This window comes from Hydra vulgaris, chromosome 01 (genome assembly GCF_038396675.1).
Source record: "Hydra vulgaris chromosome 01, alternate assembly HydraT2T_AEP".
NCBI lineage: Eukaryota > Metazoa > Cnidaria > Hydrozoa > Anthoathecata > Hydridae > Hydra > Hydra vulgaris.
In genome coordinates this window covers 3,271,183-3,285,000 of record NC_088920.1, presented here as the reverse complement: position 1 = coordinate 3,285,000, position 13,818 = coordinate 3,271,183, and the positions used below count along the sequence as shown (strand labels likewise).

The following is a 13,818-nucleotide window of genomic DNA, read 5'->3' as shown; positions in this document are numbered from 1 at the left end:
AGAAGAAGTGGATCATCAGGAGAGAAATCAACCTTGTCAGCTGTAGTCACCGCTTCACGAACAGATCGCCTTTTTCTGCGGATTGTGCTGTACGACAATGATAAATCTTTTACCGAGTGACCAAGAGCCTGAGACACTGTTCCAACCACGAAGAGTGCACGGCGATCAGAAATATTAACACGATCAAGAGATGATACAACATTATTTGTTAGAACTTTCATCTTCTTTTTCGTTGAACCACTTGTGCTCAGTGTGCTGGAAGCGGAAGGAGTCTGATATTCATCATCATCCGAGGAACTAGAGCTACTTTCACTCACAATGTCAACTGCTGATGAAGAAGAAATGAGTTCTGTTTTTTCCATCAGTTCCGCTTGACTTCTTTGACGCCTCAATTCCATTTTAGTTTCTCGGACTCGTTTCCGTGCCTCCCTAGCTGTTAAATTCCGATCAATTCCTGCCATACTACAACTTAATGGATCTTCTTGCTGCTGACGTAAAAATGCTTTATCTTCATCGTTTTTCATAACTTCTGATGCATTCTTGGTTGAAATATCAAAAAGTTCTTCAAGGTCAGCGTGGAAAATTCCTTCTTTCATTTGACAGCTGTCCAATTTTGATCCTCGGTGTTTTTTCAGCAGCAGATATTCGTCATAAAGTTTTTTTAATTTTCTTTCCGCATTGTCAATTCTTTGAGTTGGAATTTTTCCTCTCTCCCATATAACAAGAACTGCTTCAATTGTTGCCCGAATACTTTTTTTCACTTCTTGTTTCTCTTCTATATGATGGAAGAGCAACCTCCGAAGAACATCCCCTCTTGAAGGAAGTCTGGCAGTCGACAGAGTTTGTGTAGGTTTACCAACAAGCCACACCTTAGCAGAAGATCTAGTGGTTGCCATATTATCAATTTCTAAATTATAAATAAATAAACAATGAAAAAACAAATTTGCGAAATTTGAGAAAATCACAAAATTTTACCAATGGTTAATTCATCTTATAAAACATGGCAACCCCTAAAATTGCTTCTTTTTGTCTAATTTTTGGTACACATGATCCTAGGTGATAAAGGAACACAGGCAACCTTGAGGAGAATGTTTTTTGTGACATTTTTTTTTTCTATTACAATCTGAATCACCCTAATATATATATATTAATATATAATATATATATATATAAATGTATGTATATATATATATATATATATATTATATATATATATATATATATATATATATATATATATATATATATATATTTATAAATATATATTATATATATATAAATAATATATATATATATATATATATATATACATATATATATATATATATATATATAATATATATATATATATATATATATATATATATATATATATATATATATATACATTTAGTAGGCTCAATTTAACGGTTGGACAACGGACATTGTCTGGCTAAAACTTCAGACTGTCCGATCAAATTACAAAGTAATCTGACACTTTGACTTTAATTAACGGAAATTAACGGAAATTAAGTTCTACAAAATAAAACTTGAACAGAAATGGCGTGCAATTGAACGCCATTGCTAATCACGCAAATGATTTCTTTTGTTTACTACTTGACCAAGACTGTTTACATGTTTTAATGAAACGTTTCAGAAATGCGTTGATAGAAGAAACGTTAAGCTTAACTTAAACGAGGAACAAAATTATAAAAACTATAGAATAACCAAAACAAATACTTACAAAAAAGAAAATGTATTTGCTTTAAAACTCGAAATTAAAGATAATTTGTAACAACAAAAAAAGTAGGGTGCATTATGTTTTTTTATTTATTTAGGAAGTTTTAAAAAAAAAACTTTGAAAATGCTATGGCTATAATAAAAAAGTAAAAGTAATAAAAAGATCTGGAAAAACAAAATGATTTTATTACTTTTACCTGCGACTAAATATAGTAATATGCGGTAAAAAAGTACGCAAACTTATCTTCAAATGTTGTTAATTGATAGTATATGTTTTCATGAGTAAAAAAGTAAATGTTAATAGTTTATAAATATAATATGTTCAAAGTTTATACATGTTTATATTCTGTTTTCTTTTTATGTATTAAAAGAGGAGTTACTTAGCAGTGTGTAAAGCAAGATTGTTATCCTTGCCAGTCAAGAGATATTACTAAGTTGTGGTATTACTTGGGCACCATTTTGGGTGGTCTTAATTTCTGTATATTATTTTTTATTTAAAACAAGTCAGATCAGGTTATGCTGCTACTCAAGTCAGATCGGGTTATCCTGCTACTGGTAACATGTAACCCAGTACAATCTGCTTCATGTCCTGCTGCCTTGTAGGATATGCCTTTTTAGGCTAAGGCTAGGAGATGCCAACTCCGATTTAAAACACCCCCTGCCTTGGGGCTCTTGGTTGAGTAAAGGCTAGAGATGGTGTCTCGATAAAAATATTCATCTTGGGCAGATGTTAAATGCACCCAGCTACTGTCTTGTAGAAGGCCTCCTAGGCAAAGACTAAAGGGGTAAACAGATTCTATCTGTTGACCAGCCTCGCACTCCTTCTTCATCTATTAGGCTGGCGCAGATGTATTTTAATACATTGTTTCCAGTTTAGGATGTTGAATGCTGGATCTTTATGACTCAATGCATGGGTTTTGCTTGTGTCTCTGTTTTTATGACTAGGCAACTCATTCTATTATCTCCTAATGAGGGTACAGCTCTAAAACTCAGTTTTATGACTCTGAGGCCGGCTGGTAGTCAGGTTTCCCGAACTCTGTGGTAGCTCTCAGAGAGGCTGATTCCATCAACAGCTGAAAAATATCAAAGTATTAACAGTGCCATGTTGCGCATGGATGGTGTCCCTGTTTGTGCTTTTGGTGTGCATTGCGGAGGCCACATTAGGAGCCCTTTGTTACGGCTTAGGGTTTATGAGTAGTAATGAGGCAATTGCTTGGGCTATTAAACAGTGTTCTGAGTACTATCTATGCTTTGAGTCAAGTTCTTCAATCCAATTTAAAAATGAATAAAGTACCAAAAACTATAAAACACAAAAAACCATCATCATGACCAAGTTCTCTAAACCTATCATTCACTAATATTCGTGGTCTTCGAAGTAACTTTCTTCTGTTGAGTCTTATCTCTTGTAAAGTTCACCAGACCTACTTGCTCTTTGTGAGACTAATTTGAGTTCGGCTGTCTCATCTTGTGATCTTAGTGTTGATGGTTATCTTCCTCTAATTCGTAAAGACTCCAATAGTCACATGCTTGGCCTAGGCATTTACATTCGTAAGAATTCACCCATTTGTCGTGAAACTAGGTTTGAATCCACAGACTATTCTTTTATGTGCTTTCGTTTAGCATCACTTCACTCTATTACCTTTCTCTTTGTTCTATATCGCTCTCCTTCATCTCAAGACTGCACACTTTTTGACGTTATTTCTGATCATCTTGACCAAGCCCACTCTCTTTATCCATCAGCTAATATAGTTGTTGTTGGTGACTTTAATGCTCACCACTCTGAATGGCTTGGCTTTAGTGTCAGTGATTCGGCAGACATTAAAGCCCACAACTTTTGCCTTTCTCAATCCCTAACTCAAATAGTCAACTTTCCAACTCGCTTTCCAGACAACCCGAATCATTTACATACTCTTCTTGACTTATGTCTTTTTTCTGATCCTCGTCATTGCTCAGTTTCTCCACATTCACCCTTAGGCACTTCTGATCACAGTTTGATCTCTCTAAAACTTATATCTCATTCGTCTTCATTACCTGAATTCCCCTAATATCGCACCTCTTACAACATCAGTAAAGCTGACTGGGATTCTTTCCGTGATTTTCTTCGTGATAGCCCTTAGGTAGAAATCTTTCGTCTTCCTGTCGACAAATGTGCTTCTTACATAACTTCGTGGAATCAGGCTGGCACGGAATCTTTTATTCCCTCTTGACGATTCCAGGTCAAGCCTCACTCTCCTCCATGGTTTTCTTCACACTGTGCTGCTGCAATTGCTAATCGAAACCGTTACTTCCATATTTATCAGCAAAACAATTCTCCAGAAAACAGACGTCTGTTTATTACTGCTAGAAACAATTGTAAAAAGGTTTTGTCTAACGCAAAAACCTGCTATTCTAAGGTCAAGAAATCTCGTATCTCATCTGAAAAATTAGGCTCTCGTGACTTCTGGAGAATCTTTAATAATACCAATAATAAGAGCAAATCCGAAATTCCACCTCTCTTGTATGGTTCAGACTTTGTCACCTCACCTAAAGACAAAGCCGAATTGTTTGCTAAAAACTTTTCATCAATATCATCTCTTGATTTCACTAGTTGCGTTCTACCTGATTTTGCCAACAAACAGGTTGATCCATTGCTTGACATTTATATCACTCCAGCATCTGTATCTAAAGTGATTTCCTGCCTAGACTCTTCCACAGCTTGTGACCCGGACAAAATACCTGTAATTGTCTTGCAGAAGTGTTCTCCGGAGCTGTCGTCTATACTCTCAAAACTATTCAACAAGTGCTTATCAGAGTCTTGCTTTCCAGCCTGCTGGAAAGCGGCATCTGTTATCCCTATCTTCAAAAATTCTGGAGAGCGATCTGATTCGTCTAACTACCGTCCCATAAGTCTTCTTCCTATCATAAGCAAGGTTTTTGAATCTTTAATTAACAAACACTTAATTTCTCATCTTGAATCTAATAACTTACTTTCTGACCATCAATATGGATTTCGATCTTCTCGTTCTACAGCTGATTTGCTAACAGTAATAACTGAACGGTTTTATCGTGCATTAGATAAAGGTGGAGAGGTTAAGGCCATCGCTCATGACATTTCAAAAGCTTTTGATAAAGTTTGGCATGCTGGTCTTCTCCATAAGCTTTCTTCTTATGGTGTATCCGGCAACATCTTTAAGATCATTGAATCCTTTCTTTCCAATCGTAGCATAAAAGTTGTCCTCGATGGACACCACTCTTCTTCTTATTCTGTAACTTCAGGGGTTCCTCAAGGTTCTATCCTTGGCCCTATACTCTTTTTAATTTACATTAACGATCTTCCAGATATTCTCACATCTAAGGAGGCATTGTTTGCTGATGATACTACGATTTATTCTTGTCGTGATAAGAAACCAACACCCTCTGATTGCTTGGAGGGGGCATTTGAGCTTGAAAAGGATCTCACTTCTGCTACAGCATGGGGCTCACAGTGGCTGGTGAACTTTAATTCAGATAAAACTCAATTTTTTTCAGCCAATCGTTATCGCAATAATTTAGATCTTCCGATATTTATAAACGGTGATGTACTCGATGAGTCACCTACTCTTCATCTTCTAGGATTAACTCTTACTTTCTTACCAATCTTTCTTGGAAACTATATATCAAATCGGTTGCAAAATTAGCATCTGCTAAGGTTGCATCTCTTTATCGAGCTCGCCACTTTCTTACTCTGGATTCTATTCTCTATCTCTATAAATCTCAAATCCGGGCTTGATTGGAATACTGTTACCATATCTGGGGCGGATCTTCTAATGATGCCCTTTCTCTTTTAGACAAGGTGCAAAAACGCATTGTAAACATAGTTGGACCTGCTCTTGCAGCCAACCTCCAACCATTATCACATCGTCGTAATGTTGCTTCTCTTTCTCTTTTCTATAAATACTATAATGGGCACTGCTCTAAAGAGCTAGCGTCTCTTGTGCCATCTACTATAATTCATTCTCGTGTTACTTGTCATTCAATTAAGTCTCATCCTTTTTCTGTGACTGTTCCTAAGTGCTCCAAAAACACTTATTCGTCTAGTTTTTTTCCTCGAACATCAGCTCTTTGGAATTTGCTTCCTTCATCTTGCTTTCCTGATTCATATAATTTGCAATCTTTTAAGTCGTCAGTCAATCGTTATCTTGCTCTACAATCTTCATCTTTTCTCTTTCAGTAACTTCCAACTTTAATTAGTGGCTGCTTGCAGCCTTGTTGGAAGTGAAGATGTTTAAAAAAAAAAAAAAAAAAATACACTTTGGAAATAAGACTAAGTATAAACTTAGTATAAACTATATAGTATAAACTATATAGTATAAAAAGTATAAACTATGATTAGTATCAAAATATAAATAGAATTTGTTAAGCTGCATATTTTTTTCTTTTCTTCTTCTTTTTTTTTTTTTTTTAAAGTTAGCAATTATAAATTCATGGACTCATCAGGTAAGTGCTAATATTTGTATTTTATTTGAAATTCAACCTTTCGTATATTTACTTTTGTTTTACTTAACTTTTTGTTTCTCATTACTTTCAGATATTCTACGATACCAGGACTGGTAAGTTTAACATTATTATAATAACCATTTTATTATAAGTTTTTATCTCAATTATTAATTAGACTGTTATCAAATTTGTTATATGTATTACTCTCTATATTTGTTTACAAATCAAAATTTATTAAATTTTCATATAACTGATTATAATTATCTAAAATTTAATGATTCTTTTTTTTTAGTTTTCATTGATTTCTTAGTTTGCTTACTGTAGAAACATAAGTTTTAGTAAATTTATATGATATGAAATTTACTGTGTTAATCATTAATCAATAGTTATGTTGAAATGGGAATTCTAAACTATAAGGGTAAAAATACTTATTAATGGTAACATTAAAAAACCTTTTTTTAATGGTTTATTGTGTTAAAGCTAATTTGTGCATATATATATATATATATATATATATATATATATATATATATATAAATATTTTATCAAAAACAATAACGTAAGTTATGATTATAATAATTTGTTGTAACTTTTCTTAAACACAGTGTCTTTGAAACATAATCTGTCTCCTCTCTGTTTAACAAAAGTTTATTAGTAAAGAGGAGCATTATTGGAACACTCTGATATTATTAAGATATTATTATATTTTGGTACCATACATATTAATGACCATGATTAAGAAATGTTTAACGAGTCACTCATTCATAAAGACAATAATAACTATACAAAATAATGCTCCCCTTTATTAATAAGCTTGCTTATTTTAAAACACAATAATAAATATGTAAAATAATGCTTTTGTAGTTTAAGATGATCCTTTTTTTTCTTTTTCTTTTTTTATTCAAGTATTGGTAAGTTGTACTTCGTTTTCTTTCTCTGGTGCTTGCTGTTATTAAAAAGAAACTAATAAATTAAAATATGCTGTCTTTACTAAATTTCAAGACAAATAAAAGCAAGCAAAACCAAAAAGATAATATTATATAGATAGGGATGCTATTATCCTAATTTTTATAAAGGAGGGCACAACGGTAAACTAGTTATAACTTTTATAATGTTCTTCAACCTAAAAACTGGGACAATGGCAGCCCTACAATTTGATGAGTTTGAATTTTATATTTTTTAGATAATATATCAAGTTAAATTGCCATTAGTTATTTATTTATTACTAACCCGTATCATGGGTTGCTTACTGCTAGTATATTATAATCCAGTATTATTTAATCAAATTGAACAAAATATAGGTACCTATATATATATATATATAGAGCTCAATGTTATTTGAAAAACTTCCTGCATTTCGCTAGAGACAAAATATTTCTATATATATATATATATATATATATATATATATATATATATATATATATATATATATATATATATATATATATATATATATATATATATATATATATATATATTATATATATATATATATATATATATATATATATATATATATATATATATATATATATATATATATATATATATATATATATATATATATATATATATATATGTATATATATATATATCATATCTTATATTCTGAGATCCCGTAAGGAGTACAGAAAATAAATTAAAATCTCAATTTTGTTTAAAAAATGAGTTTTTTATTAACTGTAAATTTATTATCAGTTTGAATTAGTATACCCAGCAACCATTGATTTATTGTAATTGCAGTGGACCTATATGGCATTTTTGAAGGTCATGGTAAATAACTTTTTTGTATTCTTTAACTGTCAATATCTATGGAGTTACGATCTCAAACGTTTTTTAATATTGTTAAATATATTTTTTAATTAAATGTACAAACTATACATTTAATCAAAGAACTATACATTTAATTTATAAACCTTTTTACTTGATTACTAATTTAAAATTAGATGTCAGAATCACCATGTTGTTAAGAATGGAATCAAATCTATATTATACCAATAAATTAGTTCTTGGAAAAAACTGTATTCTGAATAAAATACTCTCAAATTAGTCTCTAACCTAAAAGTAAAAGTATTAACCCCAAATAAATATTCAGTAATACTATTAACATTTTTACTATTAATGCTATTGTTATTATTGTTACTATTATTATTATTATTATTATTATTATTATTATTATTATTATTATTATTATTGTTATTATTATTGTTATTATTATTAATGCCATTGTTACTATTGTTATTTATTATTATTATTGCTATTATTATTATTATTGTTATTATTATTGTTATTATTATTAATGCCATTGTTACTATTGTTATTTATTATTATTATTGCTATTATTATTATTGTTATTATTGTTATTATTATTGCTATTATTGTTATAGTTATAATTATTATATATTAATATATTATTATAAATATTATTGATATTATTGTTATTTTTGTTGCTGTTGTTGGTGTTACTAATTGTGATATTATTAAACTGATAAATAAACAAACTATAATTATTGTATACTTAACTATGATATTTTTAGTACTAATAATACTATCATTTCAATATGAAAATGTTTAAAATATTATGAAATTTAGACATTAGAATGGCATGGTCATATTTCAGAAACAGTAGTTTCTGAAACAGTTTTGAATTAAAACTGACTAATCCAACATGCTCATATATGTGTATGCCATTAACAAAAACAGTTTAAAACATGTATGATAAATCTCAAACTTCTTTGAAAAAAGTTTGAGATATCTTGCAGAAATTTTTTTACATCCAAGTTTACATTATGACCATCTGCATCAAAAACTAAAATACTACGGAATAAACTATGCAACTACAAAATGGCTTCGAAATTACTTATCAAACCGCAAATAATTTGTTTTCAATAATAAAAATAACCATAGGCATCTTCAAAAAATTTCCTGTGGTGATTCTTAAGGTTCTATCTTGGGGCATCTTTTGCTCTTAATCTATATAAATGGCTTTATTAAAGCCTCAAACCTAATGAGTGACATGTTTGTTGACAATACTAATTATTCATAACAAACAATGACATATCCAAAATTTTTTTTACAATGAATGATGAACTTAAGAAACATATTTTCTTGGTTAAAATGTTACAAATCAACTCTTAACAGTAATAAAACCTAATGAAGTGAATGGTTTCTTTTCCGGTCGCCTCTAAAAAACGCTATTTATTTCAAAATACGCCCAATGATTGATTAAATTAAAATAAAGATATTTTTTTAACATAATTTTTAGAAGCTGTTCTTAACAACAACATTACATAGAAACCTTATACTGACTACATATGCTAGAAACCATCTAAAAGTAACAGAGTCTTATTTAAAACTTGATCATATTTTAACAAAATGGCTTCAACCCATCTTCATTACTTATTTATCAAGCCAATATAGCATGTCAACAAAGCTTGGAGAAGCACCAAAAAATGTAAGTTACAATGCTTTTATCGCCATCAAAAGCATGCGATCCACTTAATAATTTTTGCAGATTTTTTACTTATTTCAAACCATTATTTATGGAGTTGAAAAAACTTAATATTTACGAGCTCAATGTTTTTAACGTTTTATGCTTTATTTACAGTTAAAAAATTGATTTAACCTTATCTATTATTAAAGACCTTTTTTCTCCGATCAGAACTAATAAATATATAATTAGAAATAAAAATTTTATACATGAAACAATTTGAAATAATAAGTTTAAAATATTTTGTATTACCTTTTATGTTCCATATATTTGGAATAAAAATGTTTTACTTATTTTTAAAAAGTCCTATACTTTTCTGATTTTTATAAACAAACTCAAACATTTTATTCTATTCATTGATGACATAATAAAATAATTTTTTATAATAATAACGTATTTTTCTAAATAACTGTTTGAGTTTTATACATTCTTTTTCCTATAATAAAGAGATGTCTAAATATATTAACTTTGCAGGCCCGTAGGAACAAAAATTATATAGGGGGGAGGGAGTGGCAGTACTATCCCAAAATAGTTTCAAGGAATTTTTTTTGACATTTTTGCAGTCAGTTTCTTTAAAATTATTTATTTGAAATATTGTATGGGAGCAAATGCCACTGTTGCCCCCTGGGTTGCTATGTATTTATACAGCTATGCACAATTTCTATATTTACACAACTATGCACAAAAGTTTAATCAAGATGGTAATATTAATCAAACTTTAAATGGTTTTTTCAACTTAAAAAAGTCATGGAGAAATATCTAATTAATCTTTTTAAGAACCCATAAGCAATCCAAAAAACATTATGAAGATACGATAGTTAAAAAAAAAAAATCAAAAAGATAAATAAATAGTTATAAAATCATGAAATGAGTTGCATAAAAGTTTAATCTTTTTAGGGTTTAGAACACAAAAAGTTAAAAAAAATACAAATTTAATATTTAGGTATCCTTCATTGGCTCGATAGCAAAAAAATAACTTGTTTCTGCATTGATTCGACTAAGTTCATGCACATCTATTATGGCACTTTTAACCAGTACTCGTTCAGAAGTTGCTTTCAACGCTCAGTTAATTGAACTTGATAATTTACCAATTGAGTGTTGATCCATGACCAAATACTTTCCATCGGGTTGATAGCTGGTGGTCTACTGCATCAATACAAACTTTTTGTGGTAAACCAGTTTGTTATAATATGTGATGTGTGTTTTCAAGCCCTGTCTTGCTGGAAGCCATACAAGTGCCTTACAATTGCTTTGTCAATGGAATCAAAAGTGTTTCAAGTGTGTTTTTTGTAGATGTAATGGTTGATACGGCTACACAGCCCATAAAACCCAAGGCCTTCATGGGAAAAACATCCCCATATGCCTACTGAGCTTCCACCACCTCGTCGTCTTGCTTGTAAATAGTGCTCGCAATATTTCGCAGTTCCAAATCTTTTAGTGTATATTTTTCCTTTGTGGTTCACAATATTTGACTCATCGCTCCATATTACTTTTACTCAATCTTCAACTGCCCAATCCAAACGTTCTTTGCACAATTTTCGTCTTTTGAGTCGGTCCATGATTGATAGGAGAGAGTTTCTTATTGAAATGTAAGACCCAATTCCTTTTTCTTACTAATGTTCTTCTAAAAAGTTCTTTGCTTACATTTCGATTTCGAAAGGGTAGGTTAAATATTTGAGCTAGATTTTTGTTGCTGTGCCAAGGATTTTTTCTTCTGATTTGAATATGCTGCTTTTTTCATGGACACTAAGTATCAGTGGTCTTTCAGAATAAGGCATGTCTACGACGTTACCTGTTAGCTCTTAGCTATTCACTGCTTTTTGCACCCAAAATACAGAAAAACCCATAAGTTTACTAATTTTGACGTTGTTATGATTTGACCAATCCAATAATTTGCTATTTGAGGCTCTCCGACACTGCTTTTCTAACCTTTTGCAAGCGATTTGAAATTGATAATATTGCAGTTATTTTTTAGATAATTTCTTGCAAATTTTCTGTTTTTGAAAATATTTTTTTACTTGAGAGTCATGAGTATTCTTTATATTTATAGTTTATTGCAGTATTTAAGTATAACAATTAGTCATCGAGTGTGAAAAATGTATATTTAATTAACTTGATTAAACTTTAATGTCATTAGTAAAATACTTGGCATAGCATTTAATTAGTTTTACGGAAGTATTGTAGTATTTGCAAATATATACTTTTTTTATATATATAGCAAAACATATATAGCAAAACACAAAAAGAAAAAAAACTTAAAATCTATATCGGTTAAACTTTAAAGGCAATTTGAAAAAAAGTGTTTAAGAAAATGTTAAGATATACTATGACGATGATCTATCATTTCATGAAATTCTGCAAAGCCATAATCTTATAAAAAGAGATTAAAAGAGATAAAAAGAAACTACTTTGACAGATATACCCCTATGTAAGTTGATTAAAAAAAAAATTGTCCTAGCAATTCCTGGCTCAAACACAATTTTTATATATTTTTATTTATAATGATTACTAAATACTCAATTGGAGTAGGCTTTTCAAAATAAAATACACTGTTATCTATTAAAGAATAATAATGCCACAATATGTTTTTAATAATTTTATCTATATTGTCCAGTAATGTCAGTTTATTAAAAACACTTTAGGATTTTCTATTAATTTTTATTTAACCGATAAACAATATTCTTCCGTATGAAATTATTTAACTGTACATAGAAATATGTATTTGTTATTTTAAGTTTTTGAAAGACTCACCATACTGTAAAAACTTTTAAATTCTCTACATAAAAATTATTTTGAGATCTTAAAACTGGATTATTTCACAAAAAACTTGATAAATTTAAATAATTGAAGTTAAAATATAAATAAGTTTAGTTAAAAGTTCAATTTTTGAACTTATATTTAAACGTAATTACATCCAAATATTTTATTAATTAGTTAAATATTTTTAAATATTTAAACTGACATAATAAGCAACGCAATCATCATGATCATTGTAATCATCTTAATTTCGATCATGTTTTTCAACATATTTATGAGAATTCTTATCATTATTATTTTCATCCTTTGATTTCTTTATTTACTACTATTTAATTAAGAATTACCTTTGTTCAAAGCATCAGCTGGTAATACTGAAAGCATTGTGAAAAACCCACCTGGTTAAATAAATAGAAATATATCTCTAATTGGTATAACACTTTTCAAAACTCAAAGTATAAAAATAATATTAAAACAAAATAAATTATTAAAAAATTAAACTTTTTTGTAAGGAGAGATTTTAATTAGGAAGTTAAATTAATAACCAAAAAATAACTCCATATTATCAAAATGTAATAAGAGTACATGTTATATATTTACCACTGTTAAATGAAATTTTTACTTTGATAGTGTTACGTGGTGAATTAAAAGACTCACTTAAAAACATATCTAATAAAGTATACAGAAATAGTTTTCAACTTAATAATCATTTTACAAAAATCTAAAATAATCAAATGTTTAAAAATAGAAAAAAACCAAAAACATCATCATCATCATAATCAAATTTTACTGAAAACAGAGAATTTGAAATTTTACTGAAGACAGAGAAAATTTATATTATACAAATAAAAATAAAAAAAGTGTACTTGCAAGATCCTCCACCTTCTTCAATAAGTCGTGTTTTGGAATATTTAAAATGGCAAGTTTTAACTTTTCAAACGTCGGATTTTCATCAATGTTCAACCATTTTTTTATCATTCCATTTGCTTTGTCTTCTTGTTTTGGAAAATTTATAAAATCAATTTTAATTGATTCTAAATTATACTGTTCGACATTTAAGAAAATACCAATCTTAAACCAATCTTGATCAAGTAGTTCAGACAACTTAATTTGAAATTTTGAATTTTGTAGGACTGCATCCATTTATACTAAAAAACAAAGCAAAATTAGAAATTTAATCAAATAATGTACATCACATTATTTAAAAAAAATGCAAAATGCAATAAGTTTTAGGAGATTTATTAGCACTGTTATAATTAAAAAGATCATAGAACCCAAGTGTAATATTTTGATTGACATCATAAAATCATTTTAACCTACTTTTCATATAATTTAAAATTTGAATAAAAAAAAAAATAACTACACATTAACTTTTAATACAAATCGATTAAAAAATA

General features: G+C 29.0%; 1 protein-coding gene across 3 annotated transcripts in view; it reads right to left on the bottom strand.

Moving 5' to 3' along the window:
• Window positions 1-13,818, bottom strand: part of LOC136075021 (NACHT, LRR and PYD domains-containing protein 12-like) — an 86,414-nt gene that overhangs the window by 46,928 nt on the left and 25,668 nt on the right. For all 3 annotated transcript variants that reach the window (XM_065787229.1, XM_065787228.1, XM_065787232.1), the window contains 2 exons: window positions 13,288-13,569; window positions 12,769-12,819 (listed from right to left, as the gene is read on the bottom strand). In XM_065787229.1, coding sequence (XP_065643301.1) covers window positions 12,769-12,819; window positions 13,288-13,564 — 328 coding nt within the window. In that variant the 5' untranslated portion in view covers window positions 13,565-13,569. The remainder of the gene's footprint in view (window positions 1-12,768; window positions 12,820-13,287; window positions 13,570-13,818) is intronic.